This window comes from Eptatretus burgeri, chromosome 1, assembly GCF_056783735.1.
Source record: "Eptatretus burgeri isolate ZD-2024b chromosome 1, Ebu_testis_v1, whole genome shotgun sequence".
Taxonomy (NCBI): Eukaryota; Metazoa; Chordata; class Myxini; order Myxiniformes; family Myxinidae; genus Eptatretus; species Eptatretus burgeri.
The window spans coordinates 53,396,162-53,422,403 of record NC_140961.1 but is presented as its reverse complement, the minus strand read 5'-3'; the positions used below and the strand labels follow the sequence as shown (position 1 = coordinate 53,422,403).

The window sequence follows — 26,242 nt, the reverse complement described above, 5'->3', positions numbered from 1 at the left end:
TTCTGTAAAATGTAAAATTAAAAAAAACAAACCTCTTCGGGAACGCCCCTAAAAATTCTGCCGAAATCTACTGAAAGGGGCGTAACCCACATGACGTCAACTGCAGGACGACAAAGGCTGCACGTAAATTACTCGGGTTGGTGGTCTATGTGATTCCATTGGCTTTCTGTGCGTTTCCACATTCGATTGGTCGACTCAAAAGCTTCATTTATTTCTGCTTTCAAAATATCGAACATTTGATTTTGAATAATGGATGACATGAACTTTGATTTGTCTGGTAGCGACAGTGAGTGTGAGAGAAATGAAGGATTTCGGTCTGAATCAGATGGAGAATTGTCGGATAACGTAGTCGTGGGAGGTGAAGTTCAGGCAGCTGGTAATGGAATACGGCCTTACCAGTTCGAGCCCGAAGCAGGACAAGCAGAGGAAAATGGCGATGAAATTCCCGGAGTTAATGATGATCGGGGGGAGATCGAAGGAAGACTTGGCAATAACAACTGGTTAGACTAAATCCTATTCGTAATTCAATAATGTAAGTTCGACTTGCATACTGCTTGATATCAGAAATATTTTAGTGAGGTGACGTGACCAGCGCAGCGTAGCGCAGTGGACATGTTTCTCCGCGGCGAATGAATCGCAAGGCCAGCCCATGTCATCGGCCGTATCTCTCCGCGCATAAAGCAAAGTGATCTCGCTGTCTGGATATGATGAAAACTTGTGTGTAGAACACCCCTTGTGACACAATTGTCTTGAGTAGTCCGATAAATCTGACGTTCTGTTGCATTTTTATTTATTTTATTCCTACTGTCGTCATGTAGCACCAGTAGAAAACAATGAAGAAAAGAGAATAATAAAAGAAAGCTGCAGCACGTCAGATTTATCGGACTAGTCTAGACTCTCGAGTTGGCAAGTAACTTGTATTAGCATGCACCCAATGTATAAGTCAATGCGTAAGAGTCCCGAGGCTATGAGGCCGTGTAATAGGACAGATAAATTTGTCTTTCATAGTTGTGCCAACATATTTTTCCCTGTTCATTTCAGTTCATTTTGGCTAAATGTTAATGAATAGCAAGCCAATGGAAGCAGTACCTTCACTTTAGAATAAACCCATGTATGTCGAGTGCAGCCATACCTGGCTTGCATGTATGTGGAATCGTACCTATCCCAGCAGGCTGGTTTCAACGAACAATTCAATAAGCTGCGAAATGTGGGTGCAGGTTTTCCACATTGTTTGATTTTAAAATTATCTCCTTGTGCCTTCAAATGATGCAATATTCATCTTTAGTATTTTACTTGTATGTCCCTGTAAGTTTCTTTTTTTAATGGAAAGGTTCAACAGTCACATTTAATATTTTCTGGACATGGTATAGCCCTTTATTGTGCATACATGTATTGGATTTGTACACAACTACGACAAGGTAGTAAAGGGATAAATAATTGCCTCGTGATTGTTGTGCATACATGGCTCAGAAGCAGAATTTCTTTTCCGCGAAACAATCACAGAAATTAAGACGATCAGTGAGATAGCAAACACATATGCACAATGCATTTGTACGTACTTTATACGGCACACGACATCTCTAGTCAATCCACTCTGTGCGAGTTTCTGCAGATGACGTGAACGCTGCGGTTCGCTGAAGTCAACTTTTTTAAGGGGCGGGGCATAGGAAGTTGTGAAAAGCACCAGAAATGTTCGAAATATTGGTCTAATTATCCCATTTTTGATTTAAAAAAAGAAACATGGGTGATTTCTTCACTAGGAAGGTCAAGTTAATATATAAATAACTAGAAAGTTTTGAGTGTCATCGGACTTTAAGCGAAAATATTTTAAAAAATTATTTCTCTTGAACCGCTTCATCAATCGACATAAACTTCACAAATATGATCTAGTAGTGATAGGAAATACATGTTTTAAATTTCAACTTGATCGGACGCATGTTCTGGCAGGCACAATTATTTAATTTTTTGATATGGGTTCTTTTTGATTTTTATTTTTTTTGAACGAGGCTCACTTTTGCTGTGCCTGGATGAGTTTGAGGGTAGAGGAGTACCAGCTGAAACCCGAATCCTATCCCTGCAGTACCTGCAGTATTTGGTCTTCCATTTGACTTTAATTGAATTTATTTAAATCACATTGTGAATTCAATTGAATAAACGTCATGGGTCAGGGTCAAGTGTCCATTCAAAGCGGGGTTGCATCAAAGCGGGACGTCTTCGTACCCGGTCATCACTGCCAGCAGTTATAAAGTGACAATTCTAGTTATGTCTATTCTGAATTACATAACGCACCAGTACACAAGAAGCACCACACAAAACTACACAAACACCACACAAAACAAGTCTTGGTGAGGGTCTGCAATCTCTGATTTGCTCTTTTTCTTGTTCATAAATGTTGACAGGTCCGAATATTATGGAGGGACTCAAGTATCAAAGCATAATGTTTCAAAAAGAAAAGTCTCGAAATTTTTAAAACTTGCTACAAAATAAAATAGCATATGCTGGACATTAACACAATGTAATGTAACACAACTCAGTAATTTAATACTTACATTCTTGATGGGATTGTCAAAGCCACAACATAGTTTGACTAACCGAACACACGGAAAACCACCATTTTTGTAATATGAAATATACATTTCTACAGTCGACTTGGCTGTTGAATAAGTAAATAAAGCCACATTTTTTGTTGTGTTGATACATTGCCTCATGGTACATGTATTGAAGATATTACAAGGAAAAGGGCTTTTTTTGTTACTTTTTTAGAATGATGAGAACTATTTATATTGAGAGCAGACAGGGATCATTTTTTTCTGAGATGGTATTTAGCTTGTGGAACAGCTTTCCCAAAATAATCATTGCAGAATTAAAAATTATTATTTATGAGAATCAGAGAGGCAATGAGAGGCAGCAGGTGTGTGTGTGTGTGTGTGTGTGTGTGTGTGTGTGTGTGTGTGTGTGTGTGTGTGTGTGTGTGTGTGTGTGTGTGTGTGTGTGTGTGTGTGTGTGTGTGTGTGTGTGTGTGTGTGTGTGTGTGTGTGTGTGGTATAGCATTTCTTTTAATTCTCACCTGTCGTGCACGTGTTTGCGTTCTCATTTTCCCTTCCATCAGACGTGTCAGAATTTGGCAATTTGGGAGATTTGGCTTCTTAGCCTCAGGGCCCTGTCACACCTTGACGTTTTAGCCAGTGTATGGCAACGTATCAAAATGTATGTAAAACGCTGGCGTACGCTGAACTATTGATGTTTTTCAGTTTTGGGCATATTCATAACGAGTTGGACGTATGCATAACATATTAGTAACGTACACAGAACGTTTCGATAACTTATAGATAACTTATGCCAAAGAATGCTCAGCGTGTTGTCGGCATTCACAACCTATGCCCAACGATAGTCTAACTTATGCATAGCGCGGCAGCATATCGCCGATGATCACGTGGCTAGCCTATTAATAGGCTGCCGCTGAATGATTTAAATCATAACCGCACTAGAAATTGAAGTGTCAACATCACCGTCATGCCGAAGAAAAAACAAACAAACAAAAAAAAAAACCATGGAGTCTGGAACACTGATGGGTTCCTCCTGTGTGAACCCCATTTTTATATACCAATTCCCCTAAACGCTGCCAATACGCCATTATACGGTAGCTGTAAGTTAGAAACACGTTCAGAAAGTTCTGTGGTCGTCCGGAAGACGTCAAATACGTCTAAATACGTCAATATGTGTTGGAGATACGTTACACATAGGTTCAAAGCACGTTACTCATAGGTTAGAAATAAGTTTCGGGTACGCTAAACATTACCTCGACGTGTTTCGACTTATGAGTAACTTACAAGTAATGTGTGTCAACGTGTGTCAACGATCGCATAACGTGCCTACAACTTATGGCCAGCGTATGCGGAACGTGCGAGTCATACGCTGCATACGTCGAAAAATTTTGAGCATGCTTAAAGTTTGTCGACGAGCTCGGCGTACTACGACGTATGCCAGCGTGCTTCAGCGTGCTTCAGCGTGCTCTTAGCGTATACAAAACTTACCCATAACGTATTCGACGTGTGCCAGCGTATTCGCCAAATTTTTCATACGTCGGCATACGCTGGCTAAAACGGCAAGGTGTGACAGGGCCTTCAGGAGCAGTTATTTTCAATAGGAAAGCTATTTTTTTTTATCCTCGGACACTGATGCCGTGAAAATAGTCATTGTTTGTTTTTTTTGGGGGGGGGGGGGTTGATTTTATGAATGGTCATTCTCAAAATAATTCATTAACTTGTTTATTTTTAACTTTTGTTTTCCTATGTTTGCGCATGTGGAATTATTTTATTATTTTCACTTTTTAGCTCGCCTGTTCGAAGAACAGAGAGCTCTAGCGATACCCCCGGCGTGAGCGTCAGCGTCAGCGTGAGCGTGAAAATGTTAAAGTTTTTGGTGCAAGTTATTTCCTTTCTAATGTTTTTATCTTCCACACTATTTTTTACTGATTACAATATACAAATACATATATTGCTTTAAAATTATTTGGATCAGACTTCACTGCAATGCTTTATAAAAAAAATATTATTAGACTAGTCTTTTAACCAGAGTTGGTGCCAAAGCCACCCAATGCTCGCCTGTTTATGCATTTATCATTTTTAAAAGACTAGTCTAATAATATTTTTTTTATAAAGCATTGCAGTGAAGTCTGATATAAATAATTTTAAAGCAATATATGTTCTGTATTTGTATATTGTAATCAGTAAAAAATAGTGTGGTAGATAAAAACATGTGAGGAAATAACTTGCACCAAAAACTTTAACATTTTCACGCTCACGCTGACGCTGACGCTCACACCGGGGGTATCGCTATAGCTCTCTGTTCTTCGAACAGGCGAGCTAAAAACGATAAATGTATAAACAGGCGAGCATTGGGTGGCTTTGACACTAACTCTCTGGTTAACTCCACCACCGAAAGTGGACAGAGGTTATGTTTTCACTCCTGTCTGTTTGTTTGTCTGTCTGCCTGTCTCTCTGTGAGCAGGATATCTCAAAATGTTATGGACAGATTTGGAAGACATTTGGTGGACATGTTGGGTAAGTGACAAGGACGAATTGATTACATTTGGGTGAAGATCCTGATCTGGATATGAGAATTTATTAAATATTCGAATTGATTCTTCACTATTGAGAGATGGGGCCAAAATGACATATATAGCATGATATGTGTTCGATAAGGCGATGTAATCGATATTGCAGGAAATGGCAGTAAAACTCGGATTTTATTTATTTATTTATAACTTTTACAATCTTTATATTATTTTAATTGAATTACATGTATACTTGAAAACTGAAGAACACAAATCACCTGTCATAATACTTTCAAGAACCTCCAGTTTTGCACAGTGCTTCAATTTAAATAAAGGTTCAATGGGGTGGTGTTCAGAAGTGCTTCTTGACTACTTCAATAGCACTGAACTTTCGGAATTTTTTTAACGATCATGAAAATCATTGTTTTATTAAAATTAAAGTAACTGTGTGGGGTATTTTGGTCTCTGAACACTCTAGTTCAAAAAGTTATGGATGGGTAATGATAAAACTTAGTGAATGAGTTGGGTAGTTGACAAGATCAAGCCCATTAGATTTCGGTTAAGGTCCGGTTGCAGATCCGGACTCTCAGTGGGATACAAATCATTAACTGTTCAGCCTGGCGGAGGTATGCGTTCTACCGAGTGCTGTTCTAGTTCCCCTTTGATTCACATTTGCAGATCTCAAGTATGAATAAAATATGGAACAATCTTTTGGATTCGAGCCCTGGGTTCATGCCCCATGTGGTGTGGACTTTGGGTCACAAATGTCAAAACAGGGGAAAAAAAAACTTAACTCAAAATTTGACATTGGTTTTTTCCTGATGGAACCTTTTGCCATTTTTCAACTTTACTTTAGGTGGGAAGCACGGGGATTTGCGATGGAGCACCATCGACTTCACTCTAGTTATTATTATCATGATTTTTAAAGGAGAGTTTGGCGTTCCAAAGTTGACAACTGAATAGGACTTTAATTGTGTTCTGCAGTTATTTATTTATTTATTTATTTATTTTCATGGACTCTTGGTTTCTTTTTCTGATATGGATGGGATTGGTCAAATTCCATTGCTTGCTCCAATCCTTTCTGCGACACTTTATAATTTCTGTGTTGAAGATGTCATGCTTTCTTTCATGCTTTGCTTCTTGAAACCACTGTAACAAAACAGAATGCTTTTTCATCTTTGGTTATGAATCCCACAAATTAAATCGACAATCTTTATGCAAGGCAAGAAACGTATTTCAGTTCATTGCCATTCAAGGTCTCTCATCATCCCCATTCTGAAAGCCTGCTCTACTGCTCTTGCATCTCAACTTTCTGCTCCATTCACCCTATCACTTGCCCTAAGTCACCCTCTGTCTACTTTGAAGTCAGCCAACATCACTAATTTTTTTTATCACTGCAGAACAGCCAACATTACTGCACTGCACAAAAACAGATCCTTTTAAAAACTACAAGCCCATTATCTTCCTTGTGATTATAAAGCAAAGGCATGAACTTCATCATTGCAGTTGACATCAAAACCCTCCATTTTCTTCAACAGCCTGATCTCAGACCATCAGTTTGGTTTTAGACCTGGTCACTCCTCCCAAGATATCCTTCTGCTCTCTCAACAATCGAGGGAGGTGTTGAATCTCAGATGAGTTCAGGGCAATCTTTCTGGTAATATGTCAAGCACTTGACAGTCTGGCACCCCACCCTGCTCTCAAAACCCCCAACCTACTTCATTCAATGTCACCTCTTGTCACGGCTTTGACTTCCTCCATTTTCAAAATCAGCACATAGCTCTCAAGGGACCCTTTCATCTGCTATCCCTCTCGGGTTTAAAGTGCCCCAAACCAGTGTCTTGGGCCCAGTCCTCTTCATCATCTTCATCAACGATTTTTCTGATTCTCTGGAAAGCTTTCTTTATCATTTCATTGATAAATCCACTCAATGTCAGAGCATCCCTCAAACTTCATACAGTCAGGAAGCAGCCTCTTCCTTCCCCACAGACCTTGATAAAATGAGGAGCTTGTCCAACATTTGTAATAAATCTTTCAACCCTTCCAAAGCTCTCACTCTTACTGTGTCTCTCTGAAAGAATGTGATGAAGTCTCCCAAAAACTTCCTTCACAAACCGCTTGAGGAAGTTCAATCCCTCAAACTGGTGGGCCTCACCATTTACCTTGATCTTGCTTGGCCAAACAAAAAACACAGCTGCTGACTGGGCATCTTGCATTGTGTTGTCTTTCTTTGGCAAGTCCAAACTTCTAACAATGTACAAGGCCTTCATTTACAGACCAAGGTCAAGGTACTGAAAAGCATTGGAATCTCCCATGATAAAGCTGAATTTCTGGGCCTGTCAGAAATTTTCTCGCTGTTCTGATCTTTTCTGTGTGCTAGCTCATGAGCTCCACTTTGTCTTCAGAAAATAGGGAAATGAAAGGAGGTTTTGAGAGATAAAAACCAGGAGAGTGGAGGGAAAAAGGCATGCACAAAGTTAGGGTGTGGAGAGGGAGGGTGGCATGTGTTCGAAATTTCACCACTTTCGCACATGTAACTAAATGTCTGCAATCAAAAAGTGATCTCTAAGGGTGGGGGAGGCTTACCTTTGTCGATACCACACGACTTACCCTTGGCCCGTGATCCAATGATGGCCATATTTTTTTTCAGACTGCCATATGACATTGACCTTCAACATTTATGGATAGAATATAAATTAAGAAAATGTGTCACCATCTACAATCTATCCATAAAACTCAACGAAACGAAATTCGGAGGAAAATTATTCAAGTTATGATCCAAAAAGTGTTTTATGTTAATTAGGTCACAATCCAAACAAAGTAGGTCAAGTCCCTAATCAAATATCAGGTGCACAACTTCAATACAGATCCACTATTATGATGCAAGAACATATTGGAAGGCCAAGCAGTCTTTGAAATTCCGCATTGACAAAATTGAGCGATGACACAAAAACTTTTTTTCAAATCACGATTTGACCTTCACCTTTAACTCAGTGGGGTATGATGTAAATGAAGCGTAATTGTGCCTTTCCCTACTCTATCAAGAGAGGGTAATTTAGTTCTGATCGGCCAAACCTTAGTTGAGTTATGGTGAGAAATGATAAAATGTCTAGAATTGGGTCATGACCGTAAAAATTAGATCAAGGTCAAATTATGTCAACCCCGCATTTTTTTTCCATTATACATGTAAAGTTTCATTCTGAAAGTCGCAGCCGGCTCTGTGATACAGCTCAAAAAATTCGGAAGTTGTGAGCGCAGGAAGAAAAAAAAAAACCAAAATGGTGGTGTTCGACCTTCTTGGGGTCGAATAAACTCTGGGGTACCAATAAAAATTGGGGGCACTAATTGTAGAAACAAACCCCACAACAGCTATAAGCCTTCCCATATCCTACAGGCTAGAGAGGGAGGCCGAATATGCAGACACTATCTCAACATGGCTAAGCATCCCATGGACTTTAAAACATGCTATAATTAATTGGTTTGTTTACCTTACATTTTGTTGTTCGTATTGTCATTATTTTTTTTCTTCTTCACAATTTTCCTGCCATATATGAAGCAGAAAATGTGTCATTTTGCCAAAAAACTATTTTTTTACTGCTTTATGAGCATTTATTTATTTATTACCTCCACCACCGAAGGTGGAAGGAGGTTAAGGTTTTACCCCATCTGTCTTTGTCTGTTTGTTTGTTTGTGTGCAGGATATCTCAAAAAGTTGTGGACGGATTCGGATGAAATTTTGTGGACAGATTGGATGTGTGACAAGGACGAATAATTAGATTTTGGTGAACATCCTGATCTGGATCCGGCTACGAGAATTTTTTAAGTGATTCTTCACCGTTGAGAGATGGGCCCAAAAACTATATATAGCACGATATCTCAAAAAAAGTTGTGGACGGATTCAGACGCAACTTGGTAGGCACGTTAGGTGTGTGTGACAAGGACGAACTGATTCGATTTTGGTGAACATCCAGATAGAGATCTGGCTACTAGAATTTTTTTTAGTGATTCATCACCATTGAGAGATCAGGCCAAAGACGAATACATAGCACGATATTTCAAAAAAATATTGGGCCCGATATGTTCTCGTGGTTCAGGCATTGCATGGCTGAGGTACACTCTCGACTGTTTTCTATGTATTATGATTTTGCTCAGCTGCTTGCTTGGCATTGAGACTGAAATGGTGAACAAACCCAGCTGGAAATTTCATAGCACATCGTTAATGATTTTGAAACAATTGATACATGCTGTTGGAATGCTGAAAGAAAACACACCTGCACCAATGGTGGTACTGTTTGTGTTCAATTAGAGAAATATCTTGGATGAATGCAGCAATGCTTGATGGATTTAGCAACAGCCACTTTGCTCATGTTGTGGCAGTTGTGATGGCAATGGTTTTCTTCTGATCTAGTCGATTGCTGAAGAGTGAAGAAAGTGAGAATAGCAAGTAACAGTCGTACTTTAGGTTAAAACTGCACAGTATTGTTCATATCACCTTGAGGCCAACTTCTTAAAAAGAGAAGTGAAGAGGGGTGCAGTTGACAGGTGTGCCTGTGTGAATTTTTTTTTAATTTTCATCGGAATCTCCTATTTAACTTCATTGCTAATTCGCCAACTGCAGATTAGTAAATGGTTTAGACTTTAGAGAAACACAACAGGCATCATGCATATTTATAATGGAGTAACAATTACAATGTTAGCCTGTTTTACCTGCATCTATAAGGGGAAGAATGTGAAGATCTAAGTCATAGCCATAGAAGTATAAATGATGAGTTGTTTAAGGCTCCAAAGGTTTACAGTTTTCATCTCTATAATTCTTGAAAATTTTTATTTTGGGCAATTTTATTATGGTTTGTACATGTACTAAGCTATTTTCTGGAGAACATGAATGTGCAGTCCTGTTTAAGATCAGCAGTCGAACATTCATTTGTCTCAATTAGATCCTTGTATGGTCTCATGGGATATTTAACACTTACGGTACATATGAAGATCTGTCTAAAAATCCTGCACTGAATGGATTTGTGATTAAAATCCAGACCTGTGAAGTAAGGCAGTTGACAAGGTTCTCATTGTGCCAATAGACTGTTTTCTCTTAATTAGGGTGACATGGTACCGTATCAATTGTCACTTAGCGAGGCCGTAAATTGTCATTTGGTCCGATGGGCCTTGGTAATCTCCGCTCAGGTTACACACGGTTCGAGCACGGTAATGGCTCGTTCTGCTGTCGACGTTCTCTAACAGCCTGTCGAGGGTGTGAATTCCCCAGTAAGCTTTGCCGCGTGGGTACTTAGGTGTATTGAAGTTTGGCAATTGACCCTACCCCACGCGGTCGAATTATTGACGATTCATGGTCCTGTAAGGGGCCCCTGCCTGTCGGACTTATCCGAGGGTCACGACCTAAATTCCGGTGTGTTCGGTGGAGCCGACTCTACTGCTCCCACTAGCAGTCGTGCTCGCCACCGAAACCCGGCCCCACAACAATATTCTGCTGTGTTTCTGTGTTTGTTTGTTTTCTTTTGTTTTTTTTTCAGGATCCTAGAAATTTTTTTTTAAAAGATTGAACACCCCCTAGAATGCAGCAGTGGGTCATATTGACCCGGCCTGATTTTTTTTTCTTTCGCGATAACTGTTATAAAATTATTCTATGCATGACCTTTCATGAATACTTCAAATAAATACACACGGTCATATGTATTAACCTTTATTAGAGCATATATGATTGGTCATGCATGAAAATGTTTTGTTATTGTAAAACAAACAATCATTGTTGGCCCAGGTCGATATGACCCTCTTCTGCATAAGTGCAAAGGTTTTTTATTTATGTTTTTTTTTTAACCGACATTTTTCTCGTGATCCTGAAAGACGAAAAAATAAAACACACACAAAGGTCAGGTCAGGTATGGGAGCATGTGCCAGAACAGCGCGTCGCTGCGTCCACTTTCCGCCGGTACTCCAGGGGCCTCCGTCTGGCCATCCCCCAGGCAGATGCCAGGCCCATCCCCATCTCCTTGAGATGATGGTCAACCTGCTGCAACCATGAGGCACGTGGTCGGCCCACTGGCCTCCTCCACTCATGAGACTCCCTCGCTGAGAGAATCTGGTGAGCAGGATCAGCGTCAGGAAAACGAGCCACATGTCCATACAGCCGCAGCTGACGCTCACGGACTATGCAGGTAACAAATCTCATCCGAGTCTCTCTCAGCAACCGCTCGTTGGACACAAAATCCGACCAGCGATAGCCAAGGATTCTCCGAAGAGACCTGGTACCAAAGGAATTAAGTCTCCGTCTCAGATCCTTGGTCAAAGTCCAAGTCTCGCACCCATAGAGCAAGACTGGAAGTACCAAGGACCTGAAGACTCGGACTTTCGTCCTCCCGCACAGGTACCGGCAGCGCCACACCCCATGATCCAGTGAATCCATGACTCCCCAGGCCCGACCCAGACGTCTATTGACCTCCGGCTCACAACCTGCGGAGACATGAATATCACTGCCAAGGTAAGTGAATCTATCCACGACCTCAACATCCTCACCACAAACAGACACAGACAGGACAGCAGCATCCAAGATGTCACCGAAAGCCTGGATCTTTGTTTTGACCCAAGAAATCCGTAATCCCAACGGCTCCGACTCCTCATTCAGCACCTCGAGGGCCCCCAAGAGGATGTCTAAAGTCTCCGCAAAGATGACTGCATCATCTGCAAAATCAAGGTCCGAGATCTTGACATTGCCAAACGATGCACCGCAACTTGATCTCTCCGACATCCTCCCAAAAATCCAGTCCATACAAGTGCTGAAAAGTGTGGGGGCAAGTACACATCCCTGACGAACTCCAGTAACAACTGGAAATAAGTCAGAGATGGTACCACCACACTTCACAGCACTCTCAGTACCAGAGTAGAGTTCAGACATCAGATCGATCAGTTTCGGTGGCACCCCACGAAGACCAAGAATCCTCCAGAGGACATCCCGATTCACTGAATCGAACGCTTTACAGAGATCAACATAGGCTGCAAGCAGCCCCTGCCGAAACTCTCGTCTGCGTTCAGTGAGGACACGAAGAGCAAGGATATGGTCAATCGTTGACCTCTTTGGTGTAAAGCCTGACTGCTCTGGACGCTGGTGCTCAAGCAGATGGTGGCGAACCCTATCAAGAATTATCCGAGCAAAGACCTTGCCCGGCACTGAGAGCAGCGTCACCCCTCGGTAGTTGTTGCAGTCTTGGCGATCACCCTTCCCTTTCCAGAGAGGGACAACAAGGCCCCTCTTCCAGTCAGTTGGGATGATGCCTGTGTTCCAGGCAGAGCACAAAACTGCATGCAACGACGCGAGTGCAGCATTTCCACCAGCCTTGAGAAGTTCAGCATGGATGCCACAGATCCCTGGAGCTTTGCCCCGTTTCAACTGGTTCACCGCAGCCCGTGTTTCCACAAGCGATGGTGGACCACAGTTGATTCGAGGGTCAGCAACAGGGATTGTAACACCCTTGACGTCCAACTCGACAGCTGGGGGATCAGCCTGGTACAACCGCTCAAAGTAACCGGCCCAGCGGGCCTTCACTTCAGACTCCTCTGTCAAGAGCCTACCACTCTCTGCTCGAACTGCAGTGCTCCGAGGGATGGGCTTGGATGAACGTAATGCGCGAATTCCCCTGTAAGCGGGACGAGAATCACCTGTCCACAGGTGATGCTCTACCCCCTCACAGATTCCTCGCACATAGGCCTCCTTGTCCACCCTCAGTGCACGTACAGTTTTACGCCTCAGCTCCCTGAACAGCTCAGCTCTGCCATTCAGCCTGGCCCTGCGACTCTGGTCAATGGTATCCAGTGTCCCTTGAGAGACAAAATTCTTCTTTGCCCTGCGGTGAACTCCAAGGCATCCACCGGCAACATCAAGGACGGTGGTCTTGAAGGTGCTCCACAACTCTTCAGGACCCCCAAAGCACCCAGACCCCCAAGTGTCCACTCAGCCTGTTCGCAAACTCCTCAGCTACTCTCTCATCCCTGAGCTTGGCAACATCCAGCCTAGGCTGGGATGGTACCATTCTCCAGGATTTAAGGTGCAGCTTTAGAGTTGCTACAACAAGCCTGTGGTCAGTATTGAGGAACTGAGCACTCCGGTAGACCCTGCAGTTCTGGATCATCCTCCAACGACCGTCAATGAGGACATGGTCAATCTCCTTTGCCACACCGCCAGCGTTGGAATACCAAGTCCAGCGATGAGCTTGCGGGCGCTGAAACCATGAACCAGCCACCCTAAGTCCATGACTTCTTGCAAAGTCAAGGAACTTAGTGCTATTCTGGTTCATAGTTCCTGACCCATGGGGACCAACACACACCTCATAACCATCCCTATCAGTTCCAGTCGATGCATTGAAATCCCCCAAGACTAGAAGTGTATCTCGTCTGGGGCACTGATCAACCACAGACTCGAGTGTGGCGTAGAATGCATCCTTCACGGTAAGATCACTCGCCTCAGTCGGAGCATAAATAGAGACCAGGGAAATGACACCTAAGGAGTGACGAATCCTTAATCTCATAATACGCTCGTTGACCGGTGTTACCTCAATTATCATTGGGGTCAGCTTATTGGACACAGCTACAGCAACTCCTTGGGTATGGTAACCATCAGAGCGACCAGACCAATAGTAGGTGTAACCACCCACCATTATCTCGCCGCAATCCGGTCTCCGAATCTCAGAGAGAGCTGCAATCCCGATGTCCAAACGCTTGAGCTCAGATGATAACAGAGACAGGTGATCATCCTCTCTTAGGGATAGGACATTCCAGGCACCCACCCGAAGGGACCGCCTCAGGTTAACCCAAGGAGACCGCCGTCTGGTGGACGACACCTCAGCACCACTCCGACACACTCTCCCGCAATCTGACCCAGGGATGTTACCCCGTGGTTTCCCTCCTATCAAAGATTGGGGGTCCCGAAGGCTTTGCCCCAATCCCATCATCCGGTGAGCTGCCCTGCGAAGGGAAGCTGCACAGGAGGTACTCCCACGGAGTGGGTTTTCAGATTTTTTTGCGTTTTTGCGTTTTGCGGAATGAAGCGTTTTACGGTGGCTGGAGTGCAAATCCTGCCACCAACCTCCTAATAAGAAGTAACCCAACTGCAGGAGGACGTCCGCAGACACAGTTGGGCACTAGATATGGATGGCCGTTGGCTCACAAGGAGCTCCTCCGCCCTTTGACAGGTTTTGTTTTTAATCCTGCTGGGTGTCCATATCCAAACACCCTCCTCACCAGAAAACCTGGTGGGGGAGACGGTTTAGTCGCCGACAACCCGACCATGGAACAGGTTAGTACAGGTTTACATGGTACCTGTAGCAGGTCACAGATCGAACCTGACCTGACTGAGGTCACAGATCGAACCTGACCTGACACAAAGGAAAAATTATTACCCTTTGTTTGAAGCATATATGAAAGGTCGTACTTAGAAAAAAAATTTCTAAGAAAGTTATAGCAAAACAAAAATCATGGTGGGTCCAAAATGACCCACTAACGTATTCCAGGGGGAGGGGAGTGAAATAGGAGTAAAAAAAATATACATTAAATATTTTTAAAATTCATCACAAAGAATACAACAAATATAATTACATTTTGTTGTTTTTGGTTTTGCAACAATAACGCCTGACAAATAACGGGTCAATATGACCCACCTTCCGTGAGTGTGCGAAGTCATTAGATTCTGCATCTTAAGGCCCATTCACACCTTGACGTTTTAGCCAGCAATGGCAAGGTATCAAAATGTATGTAAAACGCTGGCTTACGTTGAACTTTTGATTTTTTTTTTTAAAGATTCGGACGTATTCATAACGAGTTGGTCGGTGCATAACATATTAGTAACAGACACAGAACGTTTCGTTGTCTTATAGATAACTTATACCAACGAATGCTTAGTCTGTTGTCGGCGTTCACAACCTATGCCCAACGATAGTCAAACTTATGCATAGTGCACTGCACGTATTGCCGACGAAGTCGTGGCATAGCCTATTAAAAGGCTGCTGCACAACGATTCAAATCATAACCGCCGGAGAAATGGAAGTGTCAACATCGCAGCCACCCCTTGGCGATCTTGCCAGCGTATGCCGACCTCTGAAAAATGCGTCTAAAACGCTGGCGCACGTCGAATACGGTATGGGTACGTTTGGTATACGCGAATAGAACGCTAAGGTACGCTATCATACGTTGTAGTAAGTGGAGTACGTCTTGTACTTTTATACGTGTTAAACATTTTATGACATACTTGCCGTATGTCTCACACGTTCCACATGCAATGGGAATAAGTTGTACGTATGATATGCGATCGTTGGCACACGTCGATAAAAGTTACTTGTAAGTTACTCATAAGTCGAAACACGTCAATGTAATGGTTAGCGTCAGTGTTCCAGACTCCCTGGTTTTTTTTCTTCGGTATGACGGTGATGTTGACACTTCGATTTCTAGTGCGGTTATAATATAATATAAATAATAGGCTGCCGCTCAACGATTTAAATCATAACCGCACTAGAAATCGAAGTGTCAACATGACTGTCATACCGAAGAAAAAAAAACAAAAAAAAAAACAAAACAAAACAGGGAGTCTGGAACACTGACGCTAACCATTACATTGACGTGTTTCGACTTATGAGTACCTTTCAAGTAACGTGTGTCGACGTGTGTCAACGATCGCGTAACATGCCTACAACACGTTACTCATAGGTTAGAAATAAGTTTCGGGTACGCTAAACATTACCTCGACGTGTTTCGACTAATGATTAACTTACAATTAACGTGTGTCGATGTGTGCCTACAACTTATGGCCAGCGTAGCGGAACTTGTGAATCATACACTGGCATAAGTCGTAAAATTTCAAGCATGCTAAAATTTGAGGACAACCGCAAAGTACAACGATGAAAGCCAGCGTACTACGACGTATGGCAGTGTTTTTCAGCATGCTCTCAATGTTTCCAAAACTTACCCATAACGTATTCGACGTGTGCCAGCGTTTTAGACAAATTTTTTCAAAAATCGGCATAAGTTGGCTAAAATGTCAAGGCGTGACTGGGCCTTTAGGGTTGTAGGCCAGGAATATTAAATGCATCGACCAGTTCAGGACGAAAAGTGTTCGCGAAGGTTTTATTTTGAGAGTGGCATGTTTGAATAGAACACTGGTGCTTTCTTCGGATGATACATCAAAACATCATTTTCGCAGTAATTCTCTTGTGGTAGTGACCCTGGAATATTCAAGAATTGTTTCATTAGGATTTGCAAAGAGAGACATCATTCTTTTTCCTTCTTTCAATTAAGTTTGAACAGAGAAATGCTCGTGCAGACACATCGAGGTTGGACACAACCACGTTAAGAGTCAATTCACATTTTATTGAAGATATAATTGGGGCAGACATTTGGCAATGTCTTGCAATAATTATTCTTTCACATTTGGAAGACGAGTTTCAGAATGAGGGTGATAAGTTATATTTCCTGAGATCTCAACAGTATAGACCCCTCCAAATTCATATGAAAATCAACGAAGAAAATAATTGCTGGAGTACAACTTTGAAACCTGGTGGTGGCTTCACGGTTGAGTATGACTGGCTTAACCTCTGAATTAAGGTCCTAAGTTCAAGCCCTTGTCGTGCCATAAAGAACATCAAGTGGGTTGACACAGCCTGTCATCCTTCTGAAGTTGGCAAAATGAGTACAAGCTTTCGGAAAAATGAGCCATTCAAGTATCCTATGTTGGAGTGGCGACACATCTAGGATTGTGCCCCAAAGCCAATGCCCTACAGCCCTATAGTTTCTTCTACTGTATTTTCTTATACTCAGGTCAGGTCAAGTATGGGAGCATGTGCCAGAACAGCGCGTCGCTGCGTCCACTTTCCGCCGGTACTCCAGGGGCCTCCGTCTGGCCATCCCCTAGGCAGATGCCAGGCCCATCCCCATCTCCTTGAGATGATGGTCGGCCCACTGGCCTCCTCCACTCATGAGACTCCCTCGCTGAGAGAATCTGGTGAGCAGGATCAGCATCAGGAAAACGAGCCACATGTCCATACAGCCACAACTGACGCTCACGGACTATGCAGGTAACAAATCTCATCCGAGTCTCTCTCAGCAACCGCTCGTTGGACACAAAATCCGACCAGCGATAGCCAAGGATTCTCCGAAGAGACCTGGTACCAAAGGACTTAAGTCTCCGTCTCAGATCCTTGGTCAGAGTCCAAGTCTCGCATCCATAGAGCAAGACTGTAAGTACCAAGGACCTGAAGACTCGGACTTTCGTCCTCCCGCACAGGTACCGGCAGCGCCACACCCCATGATCCAGTGAATCCATGACTCCCCAGGCCCGACCCAGACGTCTATTGACCTCTGACTCACAGCCAGCAGAGACATGAATATCACTGCCAAGGTAAGTGAATCTCTCCATGACCTCAACATCCTCACCACAAACGGGCACAGACAGGACAGCAGCATCCAAGATGTCACCGAAGGCCTGGATTTTAGCTTTGACCCAAGAAACCCGTAATCCCAGCGGCTCCAACTCCTCATTCAGCACCTCGAGGGCCCCCAAAAGGATATCTAAAGTGTCCGCAAAGACGACTGCATCATCTGCAAAATCAAGGTCCGAGGTCTTGACATTCCCAAACGATGCACCGCAGCTTGATCTCTCCGACATCCTCCCTAAAATCCAGTCCATACAAGTGCTGAAAAGTGTGGGGGCCAGTACACACCCCTGACGAACTCCAGTAACAACTGGGAATAAGTCAGAGATGGTACCACCACACTTCACAGTACTCTCAGTACCAGAGTAGAGTTCAGACATCAGATCGATCAGTTTTGGTGGCACCCCACGAAGACCAAGAATCCTCCAGAGGACATCCCGATTCACTGAATCGAACGCTTTACAGAGATCAACATAGGCTGCAAGCAGCCCCTGCCGAAACTCTCGTCTGCGTTCGGTGAGGACACGAAGAGCAAGGATACGGTCAATCGTTGACCTCTTTGGTGTAAAGCCTGACTGCTCTGGATGCTGGTGTTCAAGCAGATGGTGGCGAACCCTATCAAGAATTATCCGAGCAAAGACCTTGCCCGGCACTGAGAGCAGCGTCACCCCTCGGTAGTTGTTGCAGTCTTGGCGATCACCCTTTCCTTTCCAGAGAGGGACAACAAGGCCCCTCTTCCAATCAGTTGGGATGATGCCTGTGTTCCAGGCAGAGCACAAAACTGCATGCAACGACACGAGTGCAGCATTTCCACCAGCCTTGAGAAGTTCAGCATGGATGCCACAGATCCCTGGAGCTTTGCCCTGTTTCAACTGGTTCACCGCAGCCCGTGTTTCCACAAGCGAAGGTGGACCACAGTTGATGCGAGGGTCAGCAACAGGGATTGTAACACCCTTGACGTCCAACTCGACAGCTGGTTGATCAGCCTGGTACAACCACTCAAAGTAACCGGCCCAGCGGGCCTTCACTTCAGACTCCTCTGTCAAGAGACTACCACTCTCTGCTCTAACTGCAGTGCTCCGAGGGATGGGCTTGGATGAACGCAATGCGCGAATTCCCCTGTAAGCGGGACGAGAATCACCTGTCCACAGGTGATGCTCTACCCCCTCACAGATTCCTCGCACATAGGCCTCCTTGTCCACCCTCAGTGCACGTACAGTTTTACGCCTCAGCTCCCTGAACAGCTCAGCTCTGCCATTGAGCCTGGCCCTGCGACTCTGGTCAATGGTATCCAGTGTCCCTTGAGAGACAAAATTCTTCTTTGCCCTGCGGTGAGTTCCAAGACATCCACCGGCAACATCAAGGACGGTGGTCTTGAAGGCACTCCACAACTCTTCAGGACCCCCCAAAGCACCCAGACCCCCCAAGTGTCCACTCAGCCTGTTCGCAAATTCCTCAGCTACTCTCTCATCCCTGAGCTTGCCAACATCCAGCCTCAGCTGGGATGGTACCATTCTCCAGGATTTAAGATGCAGCTTTAGAGTTGCTACAACAAGCCTGTGGTCAGTATTGAGGAACTGAGCACTCCGTAGACCCTGCAGTTCTGGATCATCCTCCAATGACCGTCAATGAGGACATGGTCAATCTCCTTTGCCACACTGCCAGCGTTGGAATACCCAGTCCAGTGATGAGCTTGTGGGCGCTGAAACCATGAACCAGCCACCCTAAGTCCATGACTTCTTGCAAAGTCAAGGAACTTAGTGCCATTCTGGTTCATAGTTCCTGACCCATGGGGACCAACACACACCTCATAACCGTCCCTATCAGTTCCAGTCAATGCATTGAAATCCCCCAAGACTGGAAGTGTATCTCGTCTAGGGCACTGATCAACCACAGACTCGAGCGTGGCGTAGAATGCATCCTTCACGGTGAGATCACTCGCCTCAGTCGGAGCATAAAAAGAGACCAGGGAAATGACACCTAAGGAGTGACGAATCCTTAATCTCATAATATGCTCGTTGACCGGTGTTACCTCAATTATCATTGGGGTCAGCTTATTGGACACAGCTACAGCAACTCCTTGGGTATGGTAACCATCAGAGCGACCAGACCAATAGTAGGTGTAACCACCCACCATTATCTCGCCGCAATCCGGTCTCCGAACCTCAGAGAGAGCTGCAATCCCGATGTCCAAACGCTTGAGCTCAGATGATAACAGAGACAGGTGATCATCCTCTCTTAGGGATAGGATATTCCAGGCACCCACCCGAAGGGACCGCCTCAGGTTAACCCAAGGAGACCGCTGTCTGGTGGACGACACCTCAGCACCACTCCGACACACTCTCCCGCAATCTGACCCAGGGATGTTACCCCGTGGTTTCCCTCCTATCATCAAAGATTGGGGGTCCCGAAGGCTTTGCCCCAATCCCGTCATCCGGTGAGCTGCCCTGCGAAGGGAAGCTGCACAGGAGGTACTCCCACGGAGTGGGTTTTCAGATTTTTTTGCGTGTTTGTGTTTTGCGGAATGAAGGGTTTTACGGTGGCCGGAGTGCAAATCCTGCCACCAACCTCCTAAAAAAAGTAACCCATCTGCAGGAAGACGTCCGCAGACACAGTTGGGCACTTGATATGGATGGCCGTTGGCTCACAAGGAGCTCCTCCGCCCTTTGACAGGTTTTGTTTTAAATCCTGCTGAGTGTCCATATCCAAACACCCTCCTCACCAGAAAACCTGGTGGGGGAGACGGTTTAGTCGCCGACAACCCGACCATGGAACAGGTTAGTACAGGTTTACATGGTGCCTGTATCAGGTCACAGATCTAACCTGACCTGACACCGGTCAGTTTCTTTTACTGTATTTTCATTAACCTCCGCCATCGAAGATCGGAGGTTACTATACTGTTTTCACCCCTTTCTGTTTGTTTGTTTGTTTGTTTTTGAACAGTATTGCGGAAAAACTGCTCGACGAAATTTGGTGGGGGGTTAGGTATGGTCCAAGGATCATGCCATTAGATTTTGGACTTGGTCCCCCCCACCCCAAAAAAAAATTGGAGAAAAAAAAAGTTTTTTTTTGCATTTCTACATGTTTTAAGTGATTTCCAACCTCCCCCCCCCCACCCCAAAAAATTTTAGAGAAATCTTTTTTTTGCATTTCTACATGTTTTAAGTGATTTCCAACCCCCCCCCCAAAAAAATTGTTCGAGAAAAATAAAAATTTTTGCAACTTTTTTTTTCAACAAAATTTCGATTTCTTCTTTTTGCATTTCTACATGTTTTAAGTGATTTCCAAACTCCACCCCCCCCCCCCCCCCCAAAAAAAAATGTTGCAGAAAAGAACTATAACTCTGTCAGCACTGTTGACATCCTATTTAATGAATAAGATATCAGGTTCACTTGAGTGACCCAGCAGTATTGTCGGCGGAGGTTTTGCACTCTCCCGAGTGCTCCTCCTCTAGTTTTGTTGCTGTTTTCAAAAATCGACATCGTTTTGCATTTCCTTCCTTTTGCTACTGGTGAAGTTAGTGTAGTATTGTTACAGCCCGGGGTTCGGAGTTCGCCATGAGGGGAAGCACTTGAGTTTCTACCAAACACCCTGTTCTGAGGCCACCGACCACAGACAACTCCACGGTCAAATGGGCTGTAGTTCTTACACAGCCGTAGCCGCTTGACTTAGACTACCGGTGTAGTAGGGTTACACTTTTATGTTTCTGCGATACATTTCTTTTGGCACAGTAACCTAACTAGAGGCCACACCCTCAGCGCTACACCTGGTGATCTTCTGCTCAGTGGAACAGATGGGTGTAGCACTGGCTAACAGAGCAAATCACGTGGGGTACAACTTCCCATCTAACTATACTTGTACACTGTGTTGGACTAATAAAGGAAAAAACAACCGAGACAGATTGGAAATACCAACTAACAATGATTTATTTACACACACAAGCAATCATTTAAAAATGAGTATTTATGAGCAAGAAAGCGAAAGGCACAAGAGCAGATTTAACCATAACACGTATTTTTCCTTACCCAATCTTACACAAGAGACTTGGCCATCATTCACTCAGGGGAGAAGACAACTAGAAGAACTTGAAAAGAAAAGTAAAATATGGAGAAATGAAAAGTAGGGTCTTTCTTTTCTCCCTCACCCCACCACAGCCCGACGAGGCTGTGCAAGCCCAATTAGGAGTGGTTCCAAACTTTTTTCAATATATGGACCACCTTGGTGTCTATATTTTTCATACAGACGGACCACTTACCCCCTTTTTTCACAACATTTTAAAACAAAAAACAAAAAACAAAAAGTAATTAAGCTAAACCAGCAACATCTGTGGATTAATCCAGTTGAATGGCGAATCTCTTTCCTCGAAGACGTTGAACAAATTGCTATTCTATATCGAATAACATGTCTTGAATGTGATGACAAACTGTATTATTTTAAATTGGAATGGAGGCAAGTTTTATTTTTATTTTTTAATTGCTTCAGAGCTCAATAAACATTCCACACCTCTCTCACACAGGGAATTACAAGATCTTCCCAATTGTGTCGGGTTTTTTGGACTTTGCAATCCTCAGCGAAATCAGGAAAGATGCTTTCAAACCACTATTCAGTACAGTTTCCATTTTACACATTTAAAATTCCTCATGGAAAAGTTCCCGTTTCTTTTGTTGAAAAAAACTCAACGTGGCTTCTTTTCACATTCCGGATGCTTTGTAGATAAATGGATGTGAAATTTTTCAGGTTTAAGCGCTTCGTTTGACAATACCTACTGACAAATAACGCAACGTGCCTTTGGTTCATCCTCGGATCCAGTAAATGTAAATCCCAATGCTAAATATTCTGGATTCTATTTCCGACATGGAGGCTTTTTTTTCTCTGAAGGTGGCTGATGAGATTCCTTGATTCCAGTCCTAGGCCCAGGCTGGTACCCACTACCACTCGCTCTTATAAGAAATCTCTCCATTTTGCAATGCACTGTGCTCACTGCTCACTGAGTCGAACCAGTCGTGATTTTTTTTTTTAAATACACTCTGAAAGTATGAAGATGGGTTAGGTGGGATGCAATACAAAAGTAGAAAATGATTGCACAGTGTACAGGATGTGACGTAACACTATGACGGACTCTGATATACTGTACATCATTGCTGAACATGAACGGAAAGTTAAAGTTTGTATGCATTTCGGATAAAATGGCTACTTTAAATGCTCCGCTTAGAATTGCATCAAAAGCGAGTCAATGTAGAAGAATAATGTAGAAAGAACATTTACATAAAAAGATGACGGAAGTCGAGGAGGTAAATTGAACGACTTGCTTTTATTGAGTAAACATGTACTTTAAAAAAAAATGTTTTTAAGAAACTTACGGACCACCTGCCGTTTACTCACAGACCACTAGTGGTCCACAGACCATAGTTTGGGAACCAATGTACTAGAGAATGGGGAAGATGGGCAGTAGTGATGTGGTGCGATGGGATGCACAGCTACGTCGCTGAGGTGCCCAGACACAGAAGGCGAGTCCTCTCCAGCGTCTCAGATATGCCAACTGCAAGAAACTCCATTTTTGCTGGGCCCCCGTGTCCAGCAGCTCCCCATGAACCAAACCACGTTCCTTCCTTTTGCGACTAGCAAAGCTAGTCTGGTATATATGCTAAAATATAAATGACTTTTGAGGTGATTGAGGCATGAGTAAAGGCCATTTTGTCCCATCATGCTCGCCTTCTCTCTATACATCCCAGAGCTCTTTCAAAAATGCAGCTTGTGCCAATTTAATTGTGCATGGAATTATGGGTGGAATGCACTTTAACCGACTCTTTTCAAAATACACATTGAGATAGTTAATGTCCAGAATGCAAGTACAGACATAGATACTCAATGGTATCACCTCTTTATCCAAACGACTGCATGCTGTTAGATACAGTGTCCATGACTGCACACAGGTCTTTCGAGTTTTTTTCAATCAGGAATTGGAATAAAATTGTGTAATTTAACGACAAGTGAAGAATGCACACATTCTGTGAAGCATTTGTGGCATGCAAGTCAAACCTGTGGACTAAGGTACGCTGTAAGGTCAATGGGCTAAAGTAACATGTCGGGGAGGCTTTCGGCACAGTTTGGTTGACTCTAATAATCATCACATTTCTTCGTAATTTAACCACGAGTTGATGTTGTACCCTGAATGTGTGTTATGTCCAAGTTAGCTGTGCTGTGTCATTCAGTGAATGAGTGATTCCACACTCGTTCTAATATCTACTATAATCTATAGATCCCAGTGTGGCTCGACATCATTGAAAGTTCTATATTGTTGCGATTGCTATCCTTTGCCTTTTAAATGTTTTGTTCCCACAGGCACTTGGTTTCCCACGGCCTTCCGTGGGCCCAGTGAGGCAAGACGGAGCACCCAACAGGTGGACATCCCCCTCCCTCCATCAGCCTCAAGGGGGGTGAGGGAGGGAGGGTCAGACCCTCACAAGGGACAGCCCCAAACTCTGGCCACTCCACTGCCACTGCACAAAGTGAAGCAGTCACATCCGAGTTTCGGGAATTGTCGTTACATCCACATCATAAGATGCTGTCTCTGAATGAACGCAAAAATGGTGAGTTTGTGGATGCACTGATGAGCCAAAACTAGTTCGATGAGATGGTTATTTCTAAGATTTCATATGGTCAATGTGAAATTTTTGTTTTAAAATTACTATTTTGAAATATTTTTTTTCAGCAGTTGGTAACCTCATGTGCGTATAAATGTTTGAATTAACATGATATTGTCTGGAATTTCAATGGACATCTTTGCGTGATCAATGAATGCATTCAAGTAAAATAAGCTGGTATTATATGGAATTCTCCACATTATTTCTCATATTCAACTTGGGCAAGAAATGATTTGAGTACAAAGAGTTTTTTTTTCATTGACAAGGTAGTTGTTTTGTTTCAAATACGTTTTTTTTTTTTTTAAAGATGGCTTTATTGAAAGTATGAATTCCTTTGTTTGAATATTTCAAAAGAACCTAAACTCCAATTCCAAAATCTGTGAATTGTTATAAAACGACCATCACAGGATTTTTCACAACACATATCGTCGACCGAGAATTAACAGGGTCTATCTGACATTTCATTCAAATTTAGAAGAAGTCCACGTAGAAGGGCAACAGAGGAAACTAAGTAAGATTATTTTATGTAACCTTTATATGTACCTGTTATGTAGCACACGATATGAAAATAAAATGTTATGAGATAGCGGCAATTCCACTTTGAATTTTTGATTTCATTTTTCTCAAACTTTAAAAAGTGTAGTTGGACCCTGTTAATTCTCGGTCGACGATATTTGTAAGCAGGGTGATTCATCGTTGTGTGTGCCGTCCCTCGGTTGGACGTTAAACTGGGTGCCCCGTCTGTTGGCATGAGTTGGTGGACGTTAAAGATCCCTCGGTGTTCTTTTTGAAGAGTCGGTGAGCTATCGCCGGCCCCATGAAAACAAATTCCAAATTCCTGCCCTGACTTCCTGAGTTTTTGTGGTGACACGATCAGGATTGTAGCCTCGTTGCTGCTTCTGCATCACCAATACTCTGTATAGGGCATGGTACATGATGATGATGATGATGATGATGATGATGATGATGATGATGATGATGATGATGATGATGATATTTGTATGAAAAATTTCTCTCCTTTTTTTTTGGAAAAAAATTCTAGGCTTGTGGAAGAGCAAGGTGACAGAGGATAAGAAAGCAACATATTGAGAGTGGGGCAATAGGGCAACAGTTGGATGCAACAAGCAATGGAGTGAATGAACATGAAAGTATAAAGAGGAGGGAGTGAAGCACAGGGACGTCCAAGTAAGAGGCTTGAGTTCTGTAGGGTTAATAGGAGTTAGAAAATATCCCAAGTATTGACGGGGGATGAAATTATTTTGTGGTGCACCGCTTGCTTTAAGCTCTGGAGGATATGGTGGGATTGAATCGTTTCTGGAAGATGGTTTCACAAGCCAGAGAAAAGAGGAACAAAAGAGTAGAGGTGTGCAGTAAGCATGAATTTTTGGAGTTTAATCTGGAGGGAGTTAATGGAAGAATGCATGAATCCTGGAGGGTCAAAGGAGGGTCTGAAGCTGAGTAAGTAGAGAGACCTAGACTGAAAGAGAGGCGACCGAACCATTTGTGATGTGAGAGCAATAGGCCTTGTGGTTTGGCCTCATTGCAGGAGACGCCAATAATTTTCAGAGCTTGTTATTATTAAATCCTTGCCATCATTAAAGCTCTCATTTGAGAAGTGTGTGTGTTTTGGACTTTTATGCACTGCTGAACTATAGGACAGAATCAGTTGAAAACTGGGAGTTGTACTGCTGGTGTGCACGGGGAGACTTTCGGTGATAAAAAAAATCATAATCCTGGGGATTCAGGGTAGGGGAAGAGGGGTGCCAAATCTCTCTACGTGAATGCGATAGCAGAGCACCACTCCGGGTGGGAGAAGGTATTACAAATTGTATTAAAATACAGCAATTATGGGGGAATTTTCCCATCCGTAAGGACGGGTTCTTCTCTAGTATTATTTAAAAAGCGAACTTTTCTTACTGTGAATCTAATAATCGAGTTCATCACTATTATCATCATATTACTAATATATTCCAAAGCCAGGCTGATCGTCCTTGTATTTTTTAATGCATTGTATTGATGGATAATAAAAAGTGTTGCTTAACCTTCAAGTTCAGTTTCACCATTAACATCCCAACTTTTTTTTTTGTTGTTTTGTTGTTATGATTTAGTAAGAAAGC

At 43.2% G+C, this 26,242-nt stretch overlaps 1 protein-coding gene across 1 annotated transcript in view; it reads left to right on the top strand.

The window, feature by feature from the left end:
- Positions 1-26,242, top strand: part of LOC147034498 (myocardin-related transcription factor B-like) — a 195,479-nt gene that overhangs the window by 39,651 nt on the left and 129,586 nt on the right. The window contains exon 2 of the mRNA XM_085884262.1: positions 23,824-24,071. Within this exon, the coding sequence (XP_085740388.1) occupies positions 24,044-24,071 (28 nt within the window). The 5' untranslated portion in view covers positions 23,824-24,043. The remainder of the gene's footprint in view (positions 1-23,823; positions 24,072-26,242) is intronic.